The sequence below is a fragment of the Geospiza fortis genome, unplaced genomic scaffold (genome assembly GCF_000277835.1).
Source record: "Geospiza fortis unplaced genomic scaffold, GeoFor_1.0 scaffold53, whole genome shotgun sequence".
In the NCBI taxonomy this organism is placed as follows: Eukaryota; Metazoa; Chordata; class Aves; order Passeriformes; family Thraupidae; genus Geospiza; species Geospiza fortis.
The window spans coordinates 545879-571392 of NW_005054305.1; the positions used below are offsets into that span (position 1 = coordinate 545879).

General features: G+C 40.7%; 1 protein-coding gene across 1 annotated transcript in view; it reads right to left on the minus strand.

Annotated features, from left to right (window-relative positions):
* The window catches only part of EMILIN2 (elastin microfibril interfacer 2), a 33697-nt gene that overhangs the window by 5948 nt on the left and 2235 nt on the right, over positions 1–25514 (minus strand). The window contains exons 3-7 of the mRNA XM_031066601.1: positions 25267–25389; positions 11619–11794; positions 7904–9838; positions 2024–2347; positions 1411–1449 (exon numbers count right to left, since the gene is read on the minus strand). Of these exons, the coding sequence (XP_030922461.1) occupies positions 1411–1449; positions 2024–2347; positions 7904–9838; positions 11619–11794; positions 25267–25389 (2597 nt within the window). The remainder of the gene's footprint in view (positions 1–1410; positions 1450–2023; positions 2348–7903; positions 9839–11618; positions 11795–25266; positions 25390–25514) is intronic.

The following is a 25514-nucleotide window of genomic DNA, read 5'->3' on the forward strand; positions in this document are numbered from 1 at the left end:
GTATTTAGAGAGGTATTCAGTGGCATGGATGAGGAAAATTAACTCCTTGGTCAAGCCCACCTCCCTCTGGATCCCAGGGTGGTAACTGTTCCACCAAGACTTTCCACCAAGCAGCAGATGGGTGCACTCGTGCCTTGCCCTGCCTTTTCAACACTTCTAACATCCACCTACTGTTTCCCACAGTTTTAGCATAAACTTATTAAAACACTGCTCTCTATAAATTGCAATGGGAAGAAAACCCCCAGGAAATCCATTTATCACAGAAATCTAGACATCTATATTGGCTTTGCTGGCATCAAGATAAACGAATGTTTCTTTACTTCTTATCCTTTTCCAGAAACCTCATCTATCGCTGCCTGTTCTTACCACCACAATCCTCAAATGCAAAAAGATTGCTTTAAGGCTATGATGGAATTTTAATTAGCAGGTATAAATATCACAATGAGAGCATGAACTCTTTACAATTCTTTTTTTGTCAGTCCCCAGACCATTCTTCATGAAGTGTATTTGTGATTTTGTTATGGCCATCAAACTAAGTCCTGGGGCAGTAGGTTTTTGAATTCCATAAAGCCCGAATGTTTTACTTCCATCTATTGCCCATATTTCCTCAAACAAATTTAGATTAAATAACTTTTTTTGAAGAGGATATGGAAAGACTTTGATCAAGGATACCATTCCCCAGGGTTTGATAATATCTTGAGTATGAGACTGCATTGCTGGCAGCACCCAATCAACATATTTATCTAGGCCAACCAGCATGTCCCACATAAATTTTATACCTGTTCATCATACAAATTCTTAAATAAATTGTGATATTAACAAGTAAAAAAAAAAAAAAAGCACCCCAGCAAACCAAGAAAACTGCATTTTGAATAATTTTAATCAGTGGCTGTCAGTGGCAGCACTTCTGCTTTCACTGAAGTCAGAAATTGAGCCCTGGTGAGTGTAACAAAGCCAGAAGCCCTCCTAAGAGGAGAACAACCTCATGCACTAGAGTAAGATGCCAGCAGTTATTCAAGATCTTAGTCTTGGCTCTATTCATGTTTTATTAAAGAAATAATAAAATCATCATAAATATCTATTTTCTCATTTAGAAGGCATACAGAAAGGTGCACACTGACATTAGCTAGAAAATTCAAACTCTCTGTATTTAAAAAACACACAGTGAAGTAACTAGCAAGAACCCAAAATGATTTCTCAAAACCCAACTCCTCTCCCCATCTCCACGTTTTCAAAAGACACAGGTTATGTTTTAATGCTTAGGTCTAGCAAATATTGATCAGATTTTCCTCAATGCTAAACTTAAATACTAAAAAATAACACATTTTTTCCTCTCAGCCATGACCTTCTAGGGACTGAAATATACAATAAGAACCCATGTGAAACATTTCTAGGAAACAACTGCCTTACCTTGTGAATCCATGGTAGAATGAGGTGGCTTTGGATATCCTAAAAAGGAAAAGTAATATGTGTGACTCAGTACACAGCAGAGTACATTATGACCAAATATCACTGCAGTATTCTAGAAAGCATCCCTGGTTACTGAAGAGCAACCTACCAAAACAGCTATTAAATAGTGTCCCCCATGAAATGCTCAATTATTGTTAAACTGGGGTGGTCATGGCAAAGAGAACCAAGTTATTACTCCAATGTACTAAATCAGCTGCAAGCATCATGGAAGGAAAAAAAGAAATTGAATTTCCCTAGTGGCAAAGACTGCTCTAGTTACCAGGGATTTTACATCATCTCTGTTGACCTCATGCTTTGTGCACGCTTGGAAAGGCAGCAAAACTGGCACTGAGTGCGTTTCCCCTCCTCCTGCAGCCAGCTGGAGGCTGCAGAGGCCCATTCACAAATCATCTCTGCTGAAAACCCATTCCCAACAGCAACAGCCTCAGTGGGTGTCCACCAAAGGCCAAAAGGGGGCTGGTAAAGCACAGCAGATCTCGGTGTCAGCTCTCCAGCAAGACCTGACACGTCCATTGTACTCAGGAGTGATGCACTACCAGCTTGGTTCTCTCACCTGGTGCTCCAGCATACCCTTCAGCAATGGGCATGGTGCTCTGGCCAGCCTGGCCATCCACACTCCTCAGACGCCCTCTCCCAGACATCAAAACCGTGCCAGGAGGTCCTGCCTCCCCAGTCTCCAAGATGATGCCGGTTGTTCCAGGCAGAAGTGGCATGACTGCTGACCCTGGCAGAGCTGGGCGTGGGGCAGGTCTCAGCTGTGGTGGGAGGAGGGGGATCCTGTGCCGTGGGGGATGCATCCTGGGCCGGGACGGCAGCAGGGAAATGCCAGGCTGGGGCTGCACGGGCGGCCTCGGCTGCTGTGGTACTTCTGGTCGCCCTTTGACAGGATGAAAGAGGAGGAAAAATGCAAAATTATTTGCCTAAAATAGAACACAAGCTTGCATGGATTTGCATAATAAATACTTCAAAATAAAACAGGACTCAGTTGGAGGCCACCTGCTCCCTGAGACTCAAGACTGCACTAGTTAAACACCATTCCACTCCTGAAGTACTACAGAGTCCACTCCTTACAGCCTGTGTGGCACAGGGAAAGGAATGAGGACAGCCTGGAGACAGGACAAGCAGCAATCAAATAACCTATGAACATTCATTCAATTGTTACACCAGCTTGGCCTTTCTGCACCAAACAGGCAGAGCATCACACTTATTCCCAGCAGTACCTTCATTCCAGAGTGAGCTTTCCCTGCCCCTGTCCTTCCCTCTCTCTCCCCTCTCACTTCAGTTCTCCCCAGCCCCTCACACCCACTGTGCTTGCTTTCGACTCTCTACTCCCACAACTTTCAACACAAGACTGTCCCTCTAGCACGATCATAAAGAAAATTATCCACAGCAAAAAACATCAGTAAATGAACATGACTTAAGAGGCTCTTCCTCTTACTTTAAAAAGCAACACGTTTAAACATCCCAGTACTTCCATGACTAATATTTTCTGCCAATAAAGGCAAAACTCAAAGATACAATCTACCAGAAAATTCTTTATTGTTTAAATCGAAGAGATACCATTAAAAAACTTTTCCACTGGGGCAGCCAACCCATATGACATCAGGGTTGAACAGCACTGACATGGTTCCATTTGTGTATCTGGTCAAGCCCTTTATAGGAATTCTGGTTTATTCATAAAAATGAAGTCCTAGATGCAATGCCCTCCCAAGTGTAAAGCTGAATTACATTTACACTAAGAACAGAAATGTACAAATGTGTAGATTTTAGCAGATGCAACGACAGCTTTTACACAGAATAAACAGAATTTCATGCTAAATTAAACTTCAGCATAGGTTACTTTGGTTGCATTTTGAGACTAAAACACGTCTTTAGGTGCAGGGATGGATGCGAGTTTCTGTGGAAATGGGGCAAACAACCCATTTAAAATTTATCTGATACAACTTGTCACATACTAGAGATGCTTGCCAAGGTGCCCAGCAGAGACCACCTCTCTGAGTGGTGCTCACAATGAAACACTTCAATTCAGTACAGTCCAAAATCAGCCCAGTGGCTAGGGCTAACCCATCTGGCTGTGCCAAGCAGCAGATGTGGTGTGAGGCTTCCCCTGGCTCTGCTGTGTGTCTGGGGAGCCCAGGAGAGCCTTACTCTGCACGCCTGGGGAAGAGCTTACAACAAACCTGTGCAGGAATTGTCTCCAACACGTGGCTGGGGTCCAGACAGCATCACTGGCAACCCATGTGATGTTCTGTGACTACTCCACACCTGCACTTTACCCTTGTGAATTTCATTTCTTGTTTTCAGTCTCATAAAAGCCTTAAAAGCCTAATAGGCCTTCAGGAGTACTGGGAGGCTGTCTGAAGTCACAGTCTCACACCACCTGCATTCATTTGCTAGATACAGCTGCTAGGAAAAAGCCTCCCTGATCTTTGCTGGCTGACTTTTAACCATCAGGAGAACTGAAACTCATACAGGCAATGCACCACAAAGCTGGGCTGAAGCTCACTCAGCAACTCTGTCCACAAGGCAGAGGCCTAAACAGTGAAATGTTTGCTTTATACAGATTAAAACTATTTTCATAAAAACCTTAAAATTAAAAAAAAAATCAAAACATTTCAAAAAATTCTGAAAGTATCAGAGTGAATTTTTTAACAGAATTGTTTGCTTTGTAAGACAACTTCTGTCCACAGAAGCATTGATTTAGACCTTCAACTAAAATCTTCAGATTAACCTCACTGAAAAAACAAATTGACAAAGTACTTTACCTTGGGATGCATGTACTTGTCATTTCTTGAGTCAATTATGCTAAGCCTCATTAAGACAATTATTTGGGATGACACTGGGAGAATGAATACATTTCTCTGCTTGCTTTTCTAGAGCTTTAAATAACAATCAACTGCTGAAATCCCATATCCTGAGCAAACTGCTTCCTTGCATGCAACATGAATACTGCAATATTCAGAATTGTCCCATCTCCATAACACTAAATTCAGAATCACTGGCCTAAAGCTCAACTTCAAGTGGAAGCAATCAGATATGTATGAGTAGAGATCTGCTTGAACTTTGCTGAGCAGGCCATGAACACAATCTTCCCATCATCTTCCCATCTATCTGGGAAGGCAAGGACAGAGCTGAGATCATTACACAGCTAGGAACAGGAGCACTGTTCTCAGCAGCAGCATCCTTGCTGCTCTGCTTGTCACCACTGTTGTGAGTGACAATGTGGTTACCACATCACGTACCAGCATCCTCTGGTGCTCTCCTCAGCCCCCAAACACACAGAAATGAAGTGCATAAAGCTAACTAGAGAATAAAGGAATCTGTGACTGCTCTCACAAGAAGCCCAAAAGACCTCACTTGAATTTTGTTATAGACACCAAGTGGATTTTACAATTCTGTTAGAAAGCAGCATTGTGCACAAGCTCACAGGGAGCCCAGAGGAATTGACTGCATGACTATTCACACTACAGCATTAAAAATTTTATGTTGCATTTTATCCATGCTGTAATGCAGAGCACACATTTGGTTTCTTAGGCCACAACTTCATCAGACAACATTTTGCTGCTGGTTTCAAAACCCTGCTACACAGACAACTACCACAGGAATTGCAGGTCAGGTCAAATACCTATAACCAAAGAAAACTGCACTCCCAGCACTGTATCTGGCTGCAAGACCCAACTTTTGATTCCTGGAAAACTTCACGGATATATGTAAAAAAAGGCTGTACTTTTAATAGAGACCACCAACGTTAGCATGGCTTTCAATTTCATGTCATGTGAAAAGCAAACATACCTGCAGAGAGGAACAGAGTGCAATGAGAACAACTCAGACTACGAGATGTGGAGCTGGGGTAAGGCACCACTGTGGCTAGAAAGCTGCTGGATCATTTTACCTTGGAGAGCACATCACACATGGTTCCCTAAATGCTTAGTGCCTGCTGTCACCACTGCCTTATGTGCTGCAGGACATTTCACCACCTTCACCAGGAGTTACAACAAATTAAACACATTTCTTGTCTCTGGGTTTGTAGCTGATGCACAGTCATTTGCTACATTGGCTTATTAGTTTGGATTGAGGCATTCGAAACCCCTGAATAAAAAACGTGGAAGATAATACAGACATATTTTTAAGACAAGGATCATTTGACTTCACTACACTTACACTGCTTGGTAAGATTTTATGTTTTATTTCTTGAACACATCCTTGCCTTACTGCCCTCAACAACTTTATTAGCAACAACTTGTTTCTGTGTCGGCCCCTGTGAAGTCAAATGACATCATTTGAATGCTACGATGTGCTGGCAAATTGTGCACAAGAAACTCTCCACGGATCCAAGTTCAGGTCTTCCTGTCAAATAATGTTGGTATGGCAGACAAGGCTGCAGATCACAAATGTAAAAATAGTTAAAGCCATACCCCAAATCACATAACAGGGTTCCCAAAATCACTTCCAAAAAAGGCTCTTCTGCCAAAATCTTTCTGCAACTCCTGCCATCAAAAGTTACTTAGGTTGCTGTGCCAGACAGTGTTATTGTAATTGGAAACATTTGGGAACTGCAGTGTGTGCTTCATGAATCCTTCAGAGGCCAGAGGCACCCCAGAGCAGCAGGGGATGCTCAGAGTGCCTGCACCCCAGACCCAGCAGCAGTGTCCTTCCAAAGGCTTTTAACACCCAGAGGTGGATGGAGGGGTCTGCCCTGAAAAGGTATTATTTTATGGAAACCCAGGTGTGCAGAGGTTTTTTAATGCTTTAATACACTGTAACGGGCTGACAAATGCAACTCATGAGGTCGCCTGAACACCTGCTTCAAACAGCAGAAGAAATATTACTACTTATATGTATCTTGGACCTTCCTCCAATGTTGATCGCTAGCGCTGGGTAATTTGGGGAAGATGGATGAGAAACAGGATTACACAGATACACCATGTTCCATTTTAATGGAAATTGCGATGCTTCTGCAAGATCTAGGGATAAAGGTCCTCATCCTGCTGAATTTAAGTCAAAATTACAGCAAAAGAATTATCTGAAATTTACAGTCCTTCTTCACTCCACTTCCTCCTTTAAAGTTAAGAGAAATATTTTTTTTATTTCACACAAAAGCTTCTCCCTCAGAAGGACTTTTGTGTCAAGTACTGCTATACATTTGGTTTTAAACAATTAAACAAAAGAAACACACCTATTGCAGGTTTTCAAGTCTCTGCCTCGGGGTGAGAAGGATATTCTTCCCTTCATGAGGCACAACTTGGCCATTCTAGAAAGAACATTCAAGAATCTCACATCTGATCTCTCCTAACCACCATCAGCTGCAAAAGCACACAGGCTCTTCCCTCAGCACCTCTTCTAGTTTTACCCAGTCACAGAAATTGGCCTCTTATTTATCTCATACGTGCACAGAATTAAAACCAGAAGCATCAACCAACTGAAGAGTGCAGTCTCAAAACAGTCTCCAGTTCCTATGGTTTTGCGTCATGCTAAGAGAAACAGGAAAACAGGAACTCAGCTTCCTTCTGTAAACTTCGTCTCTCAGGAAAACAACCCACTGCTGGAATTTGGAGCAAGAACTGCAGAGGGAACTGAGTGGCATTTGGCAAGCTCTCTAAACCTTCATGGCAAGGCTCACCGGCACGCTGAGGTTACCATTTCCCAGTGTCCTGAGACAAAGGGAATGTGCCCCACCTTCTCAGCGCTCTAATGCAAACTTAAACAAAGTGCAGGTGGATTTGCACCAACATGCTGGACTATTAACAGAACTGGCTGAAGTGCTAAAACATTGCCTGCTGGAATGTGCCAAGTACTGCCAACGACCTTGTGGGAATGCAAGCTTCTGGGAGAGCTATGAAGCAGAAGTCTTATGTTGCCATGCCAAGATATGCCAGAGCTCATTTGTGAAACTTCCAGATCAAAGAGCTGGTGCTGAATTATAAGCATAAACTCATGCTAAGAACACAACTAAGAAGAAATCTTTCTTATCATAAATTTGAATTAATTTGACTTCAGTTTTCTCTACTTGCTTTTCAATTTTCCCTGAGGAATACAGAATAATCTTCAACAACAAAATAAAACAAACAAACAAAAAAATCAAATTAATTGACATAATACAGACAATTATTACAAAAAACTCACTTGAAAATCACTATTTGAAAACACCACTTTTTCCACTGTCTTTATTCTAGCTTGAAGTAAACAAAAAAACATGTAAGACTTCTTTTTGTTTTTTTCTTCTTTTTGGAGGATACTTTTAAAAGCACTCAAAGTACTCTGTGGTGTTCTGCAGCAAAGAGCCAAAATTAGTCACTGCGAAAATAAAGTAGGAATTGTGTAATATTTTTTCCTCCCTTGTTTAGTTCTTTTCTAAGAGTTTCAGAAAGGAAAGCCAGTTGAAAAACAAACAAACAAGCAAAAAGTAAAAAAAAAAAATAAGGAAGAAACTTACTTGTGTCAGGCTGAGATTTCAGCATGCCTTCAATGTCTGCGGTGATTTTGGAAACCTGACTATGAAACTGTTGGACAGAGTTCTTGAGGCCAGAAATATCAGTGGAATGCGATGCTATGGTTCCATTCATTTCACGGATGCAGTTCCATAAGCTGCTCACGTGCTTATTCAGACCCTCTTTTATATTCTGCAAGCTGTCTGAAACAGAGTCCAGCTTGCCACAGACTTTTTCAATATGTGACACTCTGCTCTCAACATCTGAAACATCCTCCTGGACCCCTTGGGTCTTTTCTTTGCACTTGCTAAGATCATTCAGGACATGGTCATTCAATTGTTCTAGTCTGTCTTTCACTTCACCACAACAATTCTCATTGGAATGAGCAGTTTGATTCGCAAATGTCCTCTGCATTTGATCAATTTTTCGGAATACACCTCTTTGTGTTTTTCTGCATGTGGAATTGACACCCAGAAGCTGCTCCCTGCAGCTACTCAGGCCATCTTGAAGATTTTTCATATCCTTATCAATGGCATTTAGATTGTATCGGAATACACGTACGTCTCTCTGCATTTTCTGGATGTCACGTTGGTTGCCCTTAATTACGTTGATTTTCTCATTAAGAGAGCTATTTAGAGACCTCAGGACAACAGAATTATTCTCTGTTTTCAAAAGCAAGTGATTGTACTTGTCATTACAATCTTCTAGCTGTTTCTGAAGGTCCTCGGTGCCTCGCGGTGCAGACTGACATTTCTGCCCACAGAGCTGCTCAAGCGACAGCAGTTTGTCCTTCACGAAATTCATCTCTGCTGTAAACTGCTCATTTGCAAATCCAGCATCACTGGGCAAGATAGGCCCAGGATTAGAAAACATTCCATCTGGGTCCGTGGTGTTGGCAATCTCCAAAATAGTCCCGCCTAGCCTGACCTCCAGCGCCCGCAGCTTTTGGTCGAACAAGTCTCTCAGTTCATCCACCTCAGCAGCAATAGCACCGCGGAGAGTCTCCTCAACGTAAAAACAGTGTTCTTCAGCATTTCTTTCTGTAATATTCATCCTGGCATCCAGCTCCTCCAGCCTCTCACCCAACACGTCTTCTAGATCTGGAGTCGACAATCGAATTATTTCATTATCTATTCTGACATTCAAGATCCTCTGTGCTTCCACAATTCTGTCAATCTTCTTATCTAAATCTTTCATCTGTTGGTCAAAGTCATTTCCCTCACCCTTCTTGCAACAGCTGGAGTTGTTTGATGGAATCTGAGTGCGGAGAGTATCTATTTCTTTCCTCAAGTCATTCTCTTTTCCTCTTATAACATCGATTATCCCTACACAGTTATTTTCACTGTTGTCGTACTGCTGCTGAATATCCTCTAGTTTATAGTCACAGGAGTTCTTCAGATCTGCCATTTTCTTCTCAAATCCTTCCATTATTTCTTGCCTGAGGGACTCAAATTTTGAGTCTATATAGTCCTGATATATATTGTCACGGGGCATTGTTATTGTAGGTCCTTGTGCTGCCTCCTGCAGTTGTTTCAATTGTCCTTCATAGCCTTTTACTTTTCCATTCAGTTCCTCCAGCTCATCATTCCTCATCTTCAAGGCTTCTTTGACCTCAGCTAGCTCAGCTTTTATATCTTCCATTTCAAAATCAATAAAAGGGTCTTTTTGATCTTTATTGTTGAGGAGTCCTGGCAGCTGAATAGTGTCTGTTTCACCACCAACTGCACTGTCAGGCTCCGGGCGGTCGTAAAGGTTGTTCAGCCAAGTGACCAACATCTTGCTAGCATCTTCCTGTACAGTCAGCTTCAGGTTTTCATTCACACCTGCCACAGAGGACTGGAGTTCAATCACAGACCGTGTAAGTCTAAACAACTCGTCCTCAAGAAACTGCATTCTCTTCTCATATGGTGGAGGCTCCAGTGCTCCTGTTGGTTCTGCATCTGTTTCCCAGAAGTAACAAAATGTGGATGTAAATATTCCCAGTGGTATCTGTTTTAATAAGCTGCAGTTGACTTCACTTTTCTTTAAAATGAAATAATAGTTTAAACTGCCTAATGCTTGTTGTCTTTTCTGTTCTTATTTTCAGTCATTTACAATTAATACGTTATCAAAACCCCCAGAACCAAAAGTTTTAGCACAGTGACCAATTCCTGCCAAGATACAGTGGCCATAAAGAAACTGGCAACCACTCCTCCTGTTCAGCAATGGATCTAAGCTATGGCATATATAACAGACCAATACAGGTCCATACACATCACCTTAGAATCACTGCATCTCCTATAACAATAATCTGCCCCTGAATTTCCACTGAAAACTTCAGTGGCAGTCAATTATGTGCCTGAAGTGGGTTTGTGCTTCCGTGTTTTACTGACCTGGGATCCAAATATACATCCCATATATGACATGGAGTTCTGCAAGACACTCCAATTGCTTCACAAATACCTAATTATTTGGCATATATCTAAGTAGGCAATAAAAACATGTATAAAACTGTAAAATTTACACATTCAAAACTGTTAGATTAAAATAACATCCTCATTGTATGAAAATCAGAAAGAAAAGACTTCTAGCCGCAAACTACTTTTTACCTATCAAAAATCAATTAATGAATCTGAATCTTGTCATTGGTAGGATCTCATTTACAAAGCCATGTACAAATCTGGATGTTCAGTTTCACAGAAAATGTGTAACAACTGCAGAAAATCCAGAACAAAAACCCAGAAAACAAACATTATCAGAGGTCAAGAAGGATAAACTGCAGGAAAAGTCAAAAGTAATTTTTAATTTTGTCTGGAGGACAGGAGAAGGATACAGATATCACCATGTTTTATTATCATCTTTTGGAATTAATATTTTAGGTCAGCTAACAAAATACTTAAAAAGGTCATTTTTAAAGCAGGTATATAATCTATGGGACTAGTTTGAAACCATGTATTCAGTCATTCAATACATTCCACCACACAGAAAACATATGTGGAAATCTGACTAAGTGTTATATGTGACACTAATCTCCAATTATGTTGGAAAAAGTAAGTCCTTCAGAAGGAAACATCTGTTTATCATTTTTTCTTAATGGAGAAAAGGCATAATATAGCAGTAATAGCACTCCTTCTTGCCCTTTCAGAAGACAGTATCTTACACAAACAAACATCATTCATTCTTTAAAATATTTTTTTCAGAAGTTGAGGCTTATCCATACTAATTCTCTTACTCCTCATTAAAGCACGTAATCTAATGTGAATCTGTAAAATCTTTAGAATCTCAAACAAAACATTGTGAAACTGCTAGGAACTCTCATGTATCATTAAAATTAGTATCTGTGGTTTTGGGGGTTTTTGTGGGTTTTTTGTGTTTTGGGGGGGGTTGTTTTGTTTTGTTTTAGTAATATTCCTTTAAAAAAAAAAAAAAAAAAAACCAACTGTAAAATTCTTAAAAAACCCACAGTCTTAACCCAAAGGTTTTCTACAACCATGAGTAGCCAGCTGACATTTCCAGTCAGTGTTCTACAGCCCATTCCTCTGTTATTCTTCAGGAAATTCTCTCTATCAGGCCTGCTAGTGCCTGGCTATTATTTCCTCACTGCACAGAGTCTTTCACATGGCTTTTGTACCTGCCAGCAGTTGAGTTCGGCAGAAACTATAATGATTAGAGGACAAAACAAGAAGACAAAAGAAGAAAACAGACATGACTGCGCATACCAAAATTCAGACAAAAAGTTACCTGTGCCTTTCTTCACAGCAGCTCTTGCTGGTGTTGTGGGACGACGAGCAGTGTTTGGCTTTTCTGCAGGTCCTTCCCTGCAGTCCTCCCCTTTGTAGCCAGGACAACATCTCCATTCCAGCTCTGTCACTGTCTTATATGCAACTGTGTACCGAGGTCTGAAACTCGTTCGGTATCTGCCAAAACAGAGAGCATTTTAAACAATCCATAACCTAACCTGCTAGCTAGATTAAAGTTAAAATTAAAATAGGTTTCGGGAGTTTTTATAATGAAAATCAAATACTTACAGCTATTATTCATTTTCTGCTTTATACATCAAACGAACAAATGTTTCTGTCTAGGTTTTCAAGCTGCCTCCACTCAACACAGTCATGATAGGGAGCCATGGAATAGAGGCCTTCATGTATGAGCAGAGGGAGAAAATACTATCGCAAGTGAAGGTACAACTCATCAGACACCACTGACAGTACCCATGACCAGCAGTGTCTTAGACTACAAATTCAAAATGTTTTCCCTCTAACTTTTCATTGGAACCCTCCCCCCAGGGCTCTTCTGAACATCAAAAAATGCTTCTGCCTGCTTTGCCCCACTTGTATTTCCACAGACTCCACTTAAACCATTCCTCAGAACCCATATGTACAGCACAGTCAAAGCTGGGAGGGATATTCCAGAGAAGGACAAAATGCCAAAAAGTGTGAGTCAGACAAGGACATGAAAGAAGGAATCAGATGAAACACTACAACCAACAAAGAAATCAACTCTTTCCTACTTCATCAGTTAAGTTGAAGAGGGTCTGGCAGACAAACCTATACACACATTATGTACATACAACCTTGAGCTTCCCTGATTAACCACCCAAAAGTTAATAAATTACAAACTCTTTCTGGTTGTGCAACTTTCTTTAACCATAGACTTCTTCATAGCTTCCCTTGAAATACATCCCATGTGCTCAGCTGCAGTCAGACACTGTGGTATCCAGCAGAACATAAGCAGAGTCTATGCTAATGGATAAAAACTAAATCAATTTAAGGTACAGCTCATTTCAGATTGAGACATGAAGAAAATGAGGGAAACAGGGATTTGCCACCTGAGCTCTATAAAACAGTATTCTTGGAACACACAGAAATAGTAAGTCATCCCGATTTCTCACATGAATTCCTTTCTCTCAGTTAAACTAGCATAATGCTATTAATTTCCCTAAAGCTTTTTCAGATCTTTTGTCCTTCAGATTATTTCAGATTAGAACAGTGTGCAGGTTCATTTCACAGCTGAGGCGTCCCTAAACAGTAATACCAGCAGAATAAATGCAGGACAGCAGCAAAGGAATCTACAGGAGCTCTGTAATAGGTTTCAGCCATAGCCTGACTGGGCTCACAGGGAGTGTATCCTGGGACAGAGAGAGGGACAGGACAAAACAGCACCAGAAACAGCCATGCTATCACACAAAAGTTACCTATTTCACTGAACATGGCATGCTATGAACATTCAAAATTCCTAACTGGTCAAAAAAGAATCAGTAATTAGCTATCAAATGGAAAGAAGTAAATCTTACAGACTGTGAAACAATTTCCTATTGGAAGTCACAGAGTGAGAGTGAGCTTACTGTTACTCTTCAAAGCTTCTCCTGCCATGCATGCAAACAGTTGCTGAAATTTTATTCAATTTTATTCAGCATATTTCAGATACACAATCTTAATATCCCCCATCTGACAGTCATTTGCTGCCCCATTTTGCTAAGCTGGTTAACAAACTTGCAGTGATGTGCTTAAAATATTAACTACTAATTATGAATTTGTTTCTCTTCCAAATGTATCTTTCCCAATTCTGCCACAGCACTGAGTAATTTCTGCACTTGGGAAATACTCGGTGTTGTTTTGCATTGTTATTTGGTTTATGACTTCTCATTTAAGGGGTAAAAGCTACTTTCACTAGAGACAATCATATTTTTTCCAACTATTTCTGGGCCAAGAGTAGTTTATACTAATAAGGCTCTCCGGATTCAGTTTTTCTGTGGATCAGCATAGGAAGGCAGGGTCAGTCTGTGCTGTATCTCTGTCTATGAGCCGCTCATAACTGCAGTGGTTTGCTGTGCCTGTCAGATTTTCAGACTCTGGCTTGGAGCATGTAATCTCAGCGAGGGTCCCCAATCCTTTTATACTTTCTGAACACCATATATGAAACAGCTGTAGACTTCACTCCAGCTCATCCCTCCTTCTACAGTTTTCACTTAAACATCTGCTGAATCCTGTTTACAAAGTACAGAAATCCCAATGGTAAAGTGCTTTAAAAATTAAATAGAAGAGTGCAATGTAGAGGGCACCACTGGGAAGAACAATATCCCGGCCACCCAGGAACTTCCTTTTCTTTCTCCCTTATCTAAAGATCTCCCACATCTTCTGTAGATAATTTGGGTTTGAATCCTTTCCTTCCAGCTAGCTGCCAGAGTCAGGAGAATCAGGATTAGCTAGATACTTTAGTGTTTTGAAGTGGTTTTGAAAGTCATTACAACTTCTCTCACAACCACCACATTACTGAAATGCAAACTCTGAACTTCCAGATCAGTTTTCCCATGCTGGAAATGGTTTTACATACTTCTGTATGATTTCCATAAAACACTTAACTGCTCCTAGCTTTGTGTGTGTTCCTCTTTTTACTTTCAGGGCCAAACCCCTTCCTGAAAAATACAGTATTTTGGTTATTTTCAAATGCCAAATCTCTCTCTTTTTCCCAGCAAAGTTTTAAGAATATAGCTGAAACTAATTTTATAAAATGAGTAAGAATTACTTATATGCAAATTGTGCTCTTCTTCACTCAAATTACACAGTGAAGATTTTCCATCACATTTCTGAAAATTTTCTCTTTTAACACCTTCTCTGTAGTCATATCCATCAATATAGACACTTTCAGATGGCTTCAACAGTCAGACAAATATTAAGAAAAAACTAAATACAACAGAAGAATATGAACAAATAAAAAGAAATCAAACTTAATATTTTTCCAATGTCAAAACTTTAAAACTTTTCTAAACTCCATCTTAAAAATAAAAAACAGGCATGTTTGACATTCTCACTCTTCTTTGTTTTATAGTTTCCTGATCCTAATAGGCATAAAATGCTTAAATACTAATTAATTTAAAAAAAAAAAATTGAAAAACAGTCCACTTCTAAAAAATTCTTTCAAGTTTGAAACAACACAAATTGGAACTGTTTTGTTTTCAGATATGGTACATCAAATACAGATTAACCTGAATCCTAAATCACAATTCTCCTAGAGCCAAAATAAGCTAGAATCAGAACATTTCAAAATCTGGATCTAGAACAGCTTTCATATTCACACTTTGACCTGTGGTAAGAAGACAGCTATACTCATGGTTGGCTTGAAAATTCAACTGGGATTTACTTACTAAGAACTACTTCTCTATACTGCCAGTCCAGCAGAATAAATCACACAGCTACTCCCACTTCCTCCAGGAATACCAGACACGTAAGGCTAGGAAACAGGAACTTACACTAGCACTTCTCTAATTTGAATACAGTCACACAGAAATTTCTTAAAAATCAAAGTTTCACTGCTACAGCTTCTCTACCAATGACATTCTTCAAGCAGAAGTGCTGTGCAAGTTGCACGGAATGGTGTCACTGTGACAGCACCGTCCAGCTGCACTGACAAATGACAGCCACCAGCATGCATCCAGCCCCAGGGATTTCTCAATCACACAAATGCTTTTTAAAGTCAGAACTTTGCTCACTCAGTGAATTTCAGTGGAGGATTACAGGATTTTGCTAGGATATAGCAGTCTAACAGCACCGAACAAAATTATGTTGTTGGTTACAATTCTAACAAAACAAACCATAATTTTCTCCTAGGGACCACATCCCTAATTTGTGATTCTATGCATGTGAAAGACACAAGACTGGGAACTATCACAATATACAAATTAGAACATGTCTTTATTTAAATCTGCAGTATTCTGAATCCAACTACTCACTCATAGTCAGAGCAAACTTAAAATACACAATCGCAAACATACAAAACACACAAAATGTACTCAAGGTAGCCAGAGAGACAAAATGTTCCTTCTCTATAAAGCTGGATAAAGATACACGGTTGGAATGTAACATCAAGTTTCTCATCATTTATCTGGCAGGTGTGAATCTTTACAGAGTTATCTAGCGAGGCAATTTTATCAAAAGGGTCCACAAAAGTTTCCTAAGTACCTTAAAAATTGAGGCTCCACTTTTACACCTTAATATGCTGCAATGAAATTCAAAACTAGTAAAATATCAAATCTTCCTCTGGTTGACTTGGATTTCTGCTATTCAAATTAAGTGTTAATAAACACAATTAATTTTACAAGTATTCTTCAAAACTATTTAAAAACCAGTAATTTCTTATGTGGTTACAAGTTGCATATAATACACCAGCATTTACTGTGCCTAGTCACTCCATTCTCCTGTGGACTTCAAGTCCAAGGTGATGGTCATAATCTCTTGATGAATTGAGCTAAATATTGAAATAATTCTTTTATAAGGCATGAAAAAAGGTTAAATATCAACTGTCTTTAATCTTTCATTGCAACAGAGAACATAAGAACGGCTGTTTTTTAGGAATTTTTCCACAACAGGCTTGTAACTACCCACACCTACTACCTTCACCATGAACTCAACATGCTGATCAAATGAAAAAATACACCCAGAACACTAATACAAACCTCCACTTTCATTATCTTAAGTGTTTCACAGCTGAAATGAAGATGTACAGGGTGACAACAGCTCTCAAATATTCCTCTTCTTTGAGAGAGAAATACTTCCATAGGAAAATGCTTAATTAAAAGTCCATGTTTGCTGCAAATGCTGGACATTTTCACTGGGGAATGAGCTATAGTATTCTCACGGTGCCAAACCACAGAAGGAAACAGTTAACACTGATATTTGGAATGTCACCTAATAGCGATAAAACAAATCAGAAACATTTGGACGAAATTGGTGGGAAAACATATGGCTCAGCTCTGTAACTGGATATTAACATTGAACCTTTTGGGAAATGCAATGAGATAAGTGCCACCACATCCTCACTGCGAGGAAGGGACCACAGAATCAGCATGTTTCTACATAAGCAGCGTACAAAATGTTTACTCTGAGCACAAATCTTCAAGGTTGGTCCAAAATTCTGTAGTGGTTGGAACAAGTCCCATGACTTCAGCAGCCTGCAAATTTCTGTCTTTATAAAACAGAAGATATAAAATCTACACTATTTAACATTTTTATTGCATGTAGACACATTCTTTGTAAGTTGCATCGTCTGGTAATTGTATTTATACAGATATACTATAGTTCTATAGTCCCAGTCATCCAAATTTCCAATATATTGCAATGGGAGCACAGAACTGGCATATAGACATCCCACAAAAACACGACCTAGAGGATGTAATTAAATACAATCATATTTTGACCAAACATTTTTTATTTTGTAGGCTGAAAATACTTCTGCTGAAAATATACCTTATTGGCTGTTTATACTACACAAACACTGAACTAGAACTAGTTGATCCCATGTTTCCTGCTTCCCAGATGAGGAGGCTTATTTGTATTCCCTACAAATGGTGGCAGAAATCCTAGTTCTACCAAAATCTTTGTAGATTTTAGCTGCTGTCTGTCAAAGTGAGTTTCAGCACTCACCTGGATTACAGGTGCCTCGTGTGTAGGTAAGGACAGGTTTTAGTTGTCTGTATTTCCATGAAGGCCAACAGCAGTAGTCCACACAGCCAGCAGGGTCAAAACAGGGCTGCATCTCACCCTAAAGTCATCATTTACATCCTATTACCTACAGAGTGTGCTGGACACCACTGACTTGTACCTGTGTCACTATCACTGCATGTCTAAGCTCCCACACTCAGATTCACCCCTCTGCATACAGGGCAGACAGTTTGGGTCAGGGTGAATCAAATCCCACCTTTGTTTTGTGTTCCTTGATTACCTTGTCACTATGCAACAGCACCAGCAGCTAGCTTGCATTTCACAACACTGAGCTTAATCTGAAAGGCATTTATAGCAAGCAGCAAAAAGATGTTTTGATGCAAATAGATAAACCTACAGAAGTCTAAGTGTTGAGTGACAGCAAGCCATCAAGGCTGTAATAAATCCCAATTATACAATGCAGCAAAAGTCTATTTGAAAAGAACCCCATTGCACCCCAAAATAATCTTCCATTTCGATCTGGCATTAAAGACACTAAGTTGCTTCTTACAGATGGACTTTAACAGTCTTATCTTTACACTGCTATTTTTCCTTTACCTGGCATTTTTTCTTTCCAGAATTTCTATAAAGTAGGTCAGTAAATGTCTTTACAGGCATTGGAGTCTGGGCAATTATATCTTCTTGAGAAAAATGTCACTGACCTTAGACACTAGTCCAGTGCCTGGCCCACTCACAGCCATCTAGATTGAAGTTCCTCAAAGGCCCTTGGATAACATAATAATCAAAATAAAATATATATAATGAAAAGCAAGAAGAGAGTGTTTTAAAATTTTTTGTGCTGGGTGAAACAAAGTTTTGAGGCACTCCTGTGGAAAATATTAAGTTATGACAAGCATCACTGGTGCGCATGACCATGGAGGTTCAGCTTCTCCAGGCTTGCACAGGCCCACAAGGGAGTTCTTAATAAATTTTGCAGTCATGTATAGCACGGCCAACATTTGTACCAGATCTGTTCTGAGCTAAATCCTGAACAAAAAACTGCTACTGGCTGAGAGGATTAACAGGGAAGAAACTAAAGGAAAGCAAGGGAATGAGTCAAAGCAGTCGGCATCAACAGGAACACCATTACCTGCTGTATACACACCCAAGAAATCATCCATCCAGGTCACTGCAAAGAGTGCTTTAGTATCTGACTATGAAGGTACTGTAATTCTACTGAATGTTTCAAAAGACAGGAATGAGCATTTAGAGACTCAGTACTTTTTTCCATTGGTTATTTTTACTTGGTGGTTTCACGCTAAGCAGGAAGGGAGAAGATGGCCTTCCATCTGGAAGAAATTGCTAACTGGGCAGAGACCTGGCACAGGTGATTGTATTACTCCTTCAAGCAAGGAAGGGAAAAGTTTTATTTATCTATCCCTAAATAAAACTATTATCTCATCTAGTGGTACCAGGGAAGAAGCAGCCAACCGTGCTGCCCCAGTCAGCTCACTATAGCCCAGTCTCTGGTACTTTGTTGTCTTCCAACACTGAACACTGTTTCAATGCATCTGAGAGAATCTGGCTGAATTTTACTGCAGAGTTTGTGTTTTCTTCAGTAAGAAGGACAGAAGATTACAGGAACTGGTAGAAGACAAAAACATTCAATTATTCTCAGGCAACACCACATGGTTTCATTTGAAACTCTCCAAAAGTGCCATTGTTCACTACTTATACAGTGGATTTTATGCCACTCAGCTGGAATTCTTCTATCAAAAAAAGATGTGATTCAAACTACAATTTTCTCTCTTGGGAGAAAAATGGTTTTTTGTGGGAAGAAAGAATCAAGGGACTGCACACTCTGAAATATGACCTCACGTCTCATATTAGTGATTTCTTCTTGTTGTACGTATATCTTCACACACACATACACTAATACCTACCTATCTAACTCTCTCTTGGCTTCCAAGGATTTTATTTTCAAAAAGCTGACCACTAAAGTCCAGTAGGAAATGCACAGAAGTTTAAAATGTTAATACTCTTAATGTTCATAAATTATCACTAGGTAGGTATCCTCTTCTTATGAGCAGCAAAACAAGGACACAGGATGCATTTCAGTAACTCAAAGCCAGAGACAGCCTGTGGCAAAGCTCAAAGCACAGCTTCAGTCTTGGGATTTACACTGTTGAAATGCCAGTCAAACACATGGTAACAGACCCACAGAAAGCTATTAAAATCCCATTTAAATAGAATGGGATAGGAGAATCCTGAAAAGACAGCCCTTTCAAAAGGGTTCCAGGGAAGTTTTGTAAAGAGGCAATCTGATGTGCTCGGTGATGGAACAGGAACAATTCTGCAACAGGTTATATGTTTACAACATCAGCACCTGCCTCTCCCAGCAGCAGGGACCAAATTTCTCACCTTACACGAGGGGAGAGATCAAGTGAGGATGCAGAGCACTGCTGCTGATAAAGCTGCCTGAAAAACTGAGCTCAAATTGTATCTCTTCTGCTTCTCTGCCCATGAAATAAGCTGTTTTCTAGAATGCTCTAGAAAGACCTGTTGCTGAAAGATTATTTGAAAATATACCCAGATGAAACAAATAACCAATACTTTCAGGAAGACAAGATCTAACCTGTGGAATTAAGTGGGACCCCAGCTTTGAGAATAAAACAGAGCATTGTTTTGAGACCTGTTATTTTCAAGACACCAAGTTCAAAGTGAACCAGAAGGGAAAGATGAGATGCAAATGCAAAAGTGAAGTCAGATGGGAGTCATAATATCCCCAATGTGTAAAAGTGGCACTGCCCACTGTCTAATGGTACAAAATGTTCCTTGATTATTTGGGTGATTTAGTATGAAATACACCTAAATGGCTCAGCAGCTCCCTGCAAATAAAAATTTATTGCTTTGGCAACAGTTTGGTGCTTAACAGAAGAGGCCCCAGACCTCCAGGTCACACATTTCTCAAACCAGAAAAGCATGAAACTTTGAGTTATCACATTAATGGGAAGTGAGGAGCAGCATGGGATTTTTTTTTTTTTACATTATTGCAACAAACTCAAATGATGTGTGAAATGAAAATTCCCCGTCCAGTTCACAGAGAAGAAAGACTCTGCTGCATTCAGTGTGTGGAGACAGAGATGCACAATTTCAGGCTTGGGGAGACAGCCAGGAAAACTTACCACACCCAGCAGGATCTCCAAGATTTTCAAACAAGCACTCCAGGAGACTGAAGTTTTTTAAGTTTCCTTACTGTTTTCAATGCACAAGCCCCTAGGCTAACCTCCCTATGTAGTCAGCTAGCTGGAGCCTGTACAAAGAAATTCTGCTTCACACAAAATACACAAAGTTGGAAAGAAAGTGCTGAAGATCTTTATAGATACTTGGAGGGGAAACATTAAACAGCTCTCGCTTTCCCTTCAAGTTTTTTGTGCATCCTGAAAGTTTTTTTTACGAGATATGTATTGCTGGAAGCCAGTGGCAAGCACAGGCTCAATCTGTGCTGACTTGTGTATCTGAGGTTTGCTCCTGCCTGGTGCTGAGCACTCTGACACTGATCTGCATGCTTGGTTTCTAGCAACAGAACACTCTAAGACAAAACTACATTAGGACTGCTAGAAGGTTGAAAACTACATGGGGATTTCCTATATGTTCCTAGACTGGGGCTGATGTGCTCCACCCAGGTCATTCTGGGGTTGCCAGATGGATGAAGCCATTCAACTTGAACTGGATGTATATGTGAGGGTTTTCAGTTATAAAATTTCCACTTTTACCCAGTAATACATTGTTAATAAATGTGAAATACTGCTGATTAAAAGCAGTGTTTTGCTCATGATGTTTGTGAATGCAGAAAACTTTTAGTAACATTCTCAAAAGTCATTTCAATCTTGTGCTTTGCATCTTCTGGGTCATGAATAAAATTGTGATTACTTTGGCACTGGGCTTATTTATGATAAAATGACAAGAAGTTGGAAAATATTGCTCAGTGAGAGATTTGGAGATTTTGCTAATTTACGAATTGCTTCATTCATCATTTTCTGTGTCATTTTCTAAATGAAATAATGGGCTTGCTTAGTATACATGTATCATTATTGTTAAGATGAGAAGTTTACATTAAATTATGAAATTCACTCCTCACAATCTAAAGACAGATAACCTGACCTGAGCACACAAATATCTTTACTCACTTGAGCATAATGAATTAGGAGATCTGATAAAACATCCTTTCTTCAAGTCCCTGAGCAACCTTATCTTAGTTTGAAGCTGGTTCTGGTGTTAGCTGGGGGCTCTGAGGGGATTGCATGACCTCCAGAGGTTCTTACCAAGATTTTTTTTTTTTTTATGATCTCATAGGGGGAAGTCCTGTTTGCAGTTCAGAAACAGAAAATATCCCAGAAAACATTCAGCCAATTCAGTTCACTTCAGAATTTAAAACCAAAACCTTACCAGTGGAAGCAGCTTTTCCCAAAAGCACTGGGCCATAACCTGGTGCTCCTCTGGTACAGCCAGGTGTACCCACACACTCTACAGAACAAGGGGCAAAACAAACAACTGCTATGACAGCATCCTACCCTGAGTGGGCTATAGTGACAATACAGGATTGTCCCAAACAAGCCATAACCTTAAAGAGTGTGTAGGATCCAACCAGGAAGGCAACATGTTTTTTCTTTTAGAAATAGATAATGCTACTAGTTACAAGTTGGTGTTATTGCTAATTAAGTTACCAAGCCATTCATAAGAAAGTAGGAATGGAAATTCATGACAAAAGAAGCGGTGAGGGGTCAATTATTTATGAAGCAATATTAAATTTCAAAACACCCAAGCTCTTTCTAGTGAGTATAAACACTAATATTTTTGTACCTTTCAGCCCAGTGACCCATTAATAACAAAGTTTCTCTTTCCTTTGCTAGTCACAGTTTTAAGAAAAATAAATCAGGAGCCTCTCACACTTCAAAGGGAACATACTTCAAAGGGCATTTCTGCTCTTTCTTTCTACCCTCTCTCTTCCTATCTCTTGAGCAGCCACATTTCAACTCACATTCATCCCTGACACCTTAATCAGCCAAAGTATTCACCAACTTTCCAGCAAGGAAATGCACTATTGAGCCCAAGTACCTATAAAGCAGTTAAACAATGAAGTGTAATAATTTCCTGAATTTCAACTTAACCTTTCAGGAAATACACCCTGTAGGCAAAGTGAATTTACAGTTAACAATCACGAAAGTGTAGTCATTCCAACAGGGGGCTTTAGGGTTTTTGTCTTCAGACAAATTATATTTTAATGAGCCTAAAGGGTAGATAAAATGGGTTCATGCATGCATATGATTTTAGGCTTAATCACCAGATCTCTCTATTAAAAAAAAAAAAAATTCAAAGACAAATCAGGGCTGACTATAATCCATATCTGCAACACACACTCTCTTGCCTGTAAAGAACACATGGAATTCAGGAGTACACTGCAAGTTTAAGGCAGTGAAATGCTCCCCTGTACACTGCAATCTAAGTAATTGTTATGCATAACCTAGACTACACTAGATGGGCTCTTTAAATCTAGTCTTAAACTAATACAAACCAACAGGAGATTAAAAAATAGACCTGATAGTACTTGAGTACTAATAAAACACACACATCCATGATACAGTTAAGGAATCCTTTGTTTGCTTTGGATCTCACTGTCCCCACTGTCTGCAGCTGAATGAGCTCTTAGATAAACCATGGGTATCAAGAGGAGACTACACAGGGGCTGCACTTTATTCCCATGAATATCTGCTATTTAGCTCATGTCAAGTTCTCTGTTCAAGTGTATAAAGGAGAAAAAAAGACAATAATTTCCACAAAGTCCTCACAGTAATTTCTTTGTTGTTTTACAGCTCTTTCCTATTTTTGTGAACATTAGCTAGCAAATATATATAAACACATTTTGTTATTCAGGAAGCTACTCCTTCTGAATTAAACAATATTTTTCACAGGAATCAAGTTAGGAGATTGCAGGATTTGAGGCATGTATTTCAAACTTTTTGGATTAGCACCTTTCTTACTCTGCCACTGAGAGTGTATATGCAACAGACACAAAAATAAAATGACAACCTATAAACAGTTTTGAACACAAGAAAATTTCAAGATGTTGATATTCCACCTTCTCTTGGTGTTAATCAGCTGGTGTTGTGACAGAAGAAAAATATTTTATGGTAATAATAAGGAATGTTTTATGTTAAGAACAAGGAATTGTTTTGCAGTTGCCATTATGGTTATGAAGAAAATAACAGTGATGTTCAGCAAAGAAAGTCAAACAGAGGAAACAAAGTCTTATGATAAGAATCTAATTCCATTCTCAAAAGAACAAAAAAACCCCATGAGACTGGACACATCTGGTGAGACCAAATGTCTGTTCAGCCCCACATTCTCTCTCTGACAGCAGCCAACTCCAGATGTTTAGAAGCACAAGGACAGACAATGCCATTTCAGAGAACCACAGAGAAATCTGGAAGGGATGAGACTTCTGGAGGTCGTGCAGTCCAGCCCCCTGCTCAAGCTGGGCTTCCCCTTGTTACTCCTGCCAATAATCTCACACTCTCAGTGCAGGAATTTCCTGAGCTAGAAGCAATGCCTTCGCACTTTCTTTACTATCTACTAGCAGATAGTCCATGAAAGTCCTAATTTACTGCCTCTGAAATTCCTTATCTTAATGCTTGGTGATTTATGTGTTTAAAGAGCTCAGTTTCAACCCCGCCTCATGCCTCTGTAGCTCCACTACAGAGACTTCTCGGGATAGAAGGCACACCCCATTACACATCCACAAACTCAGTCAGAAGTCCAAAATGGCCAGTTCAAGACTCTGAAGGGAAACAAGGGAAGTTACACAAGACAGTGTTACTCAGCTGTCTGCTGTCTTTGTTTTTTCCCCTCCAATTCTAGTGTTTATATAGAGAAAAGCTGGGTTTTTAACAAAAATAACAACCCAAACAAACAGAAAGCAGCACATTTGAATGCCAAACACCCAACACCTATTGTCACCGACCCCAGGGTGGCAGCACCATCGATGTCTGAAGTTCTATTTCAGCAGTACCCAGGATCTAGCAGTATCTGGCTCATAATCACTGTTTCATGACAAAATAAAAACTAGTTACTGTAGCTTTATTGTAAAACACTCTTCATCATCACCTCAGCCCAAGTCTAAGCCTATGATAATCTATGGGTGTCTTTCAGGTGACTTCCTGGGGATGCTGAAATGGTTTCACAGAGCATGTATCACCTAGAGCTTTCAAACAGAAATGTGCAAATATTACTGCTTTTCAAGTGGAAAAATGAGGAAAGGAGATTTCCCTGTGATTAGCAGGTGAGATCCATCTGTTCCCTGACGCCCGCTGTAGCATACCTTGCTGCAGGTGGCCACTCCACAGATTTCTACGCGGTCATACACACGAAGATTAAAATCAAACAAGCAACTTTACATTACCCCCCATAAAATCTGCCCTGGCCGCTCCCCTTGCTGGATAACAGACAAGGACACACAGCCCGTAAAGGCGCTGGCTCACGTTCCTGGCTCTCCCTTTGCGCGCCGCTCCAGCACCTCGGAGGAGCAGCAATAAAACCGGTTTGGAGCGCGGCTGTGCGCCCGCAGCTCCGGCCCAGGCGCGCTCCCAGCAGCGCCAAGGCGCGCTCCCGGTGCCCGTGGAAAGCAGCCCGCGTGCTTTCCGCCCGCCTGCACGCCTCTCCGAGCCGACGAGGTGTGCCAGCGCAGCTCCCTCTCGGCAGCGCGGAGCGGCAGCTCAATCTGGCTCTAATTAGCTCCGGCATTAGCCCGATGTCCGCAATGAGCGAGCGCTTTGTTCGGGGCGCGCTGGGGACCAGGGGCGATCCGCATCCCCTGCGCCTTTCGGGGCGCCGGGATCCACCCTGCGCTTCCTCCGGGGCTTGGCAATGGGTGGCCAAGCGCTCTCCCTGCCGAGGTCGCCCCGTGCGCTACTTACACCAGGGTGGGCTCGCAGGGGAACTGGTTCCAGGCGCACTTGTACTGGGCCTGGACGTAGCTCTCCGTCCCGTCCAGCACCGAGCAGCTCACGTTCTTGTTCACTATGTAGGCGCACCAGTTCCTGGGGGAGAAGGACAATGTCGGTCAGGCACGCCGGGCTCCGCAGCCAGCCCGGTCCGGCCGGCCGGTCCCGCAGCGCGCCCCGGGCAGGCGGTACTCACTTGCTGCGGGAGCCCCGCCGGCCGC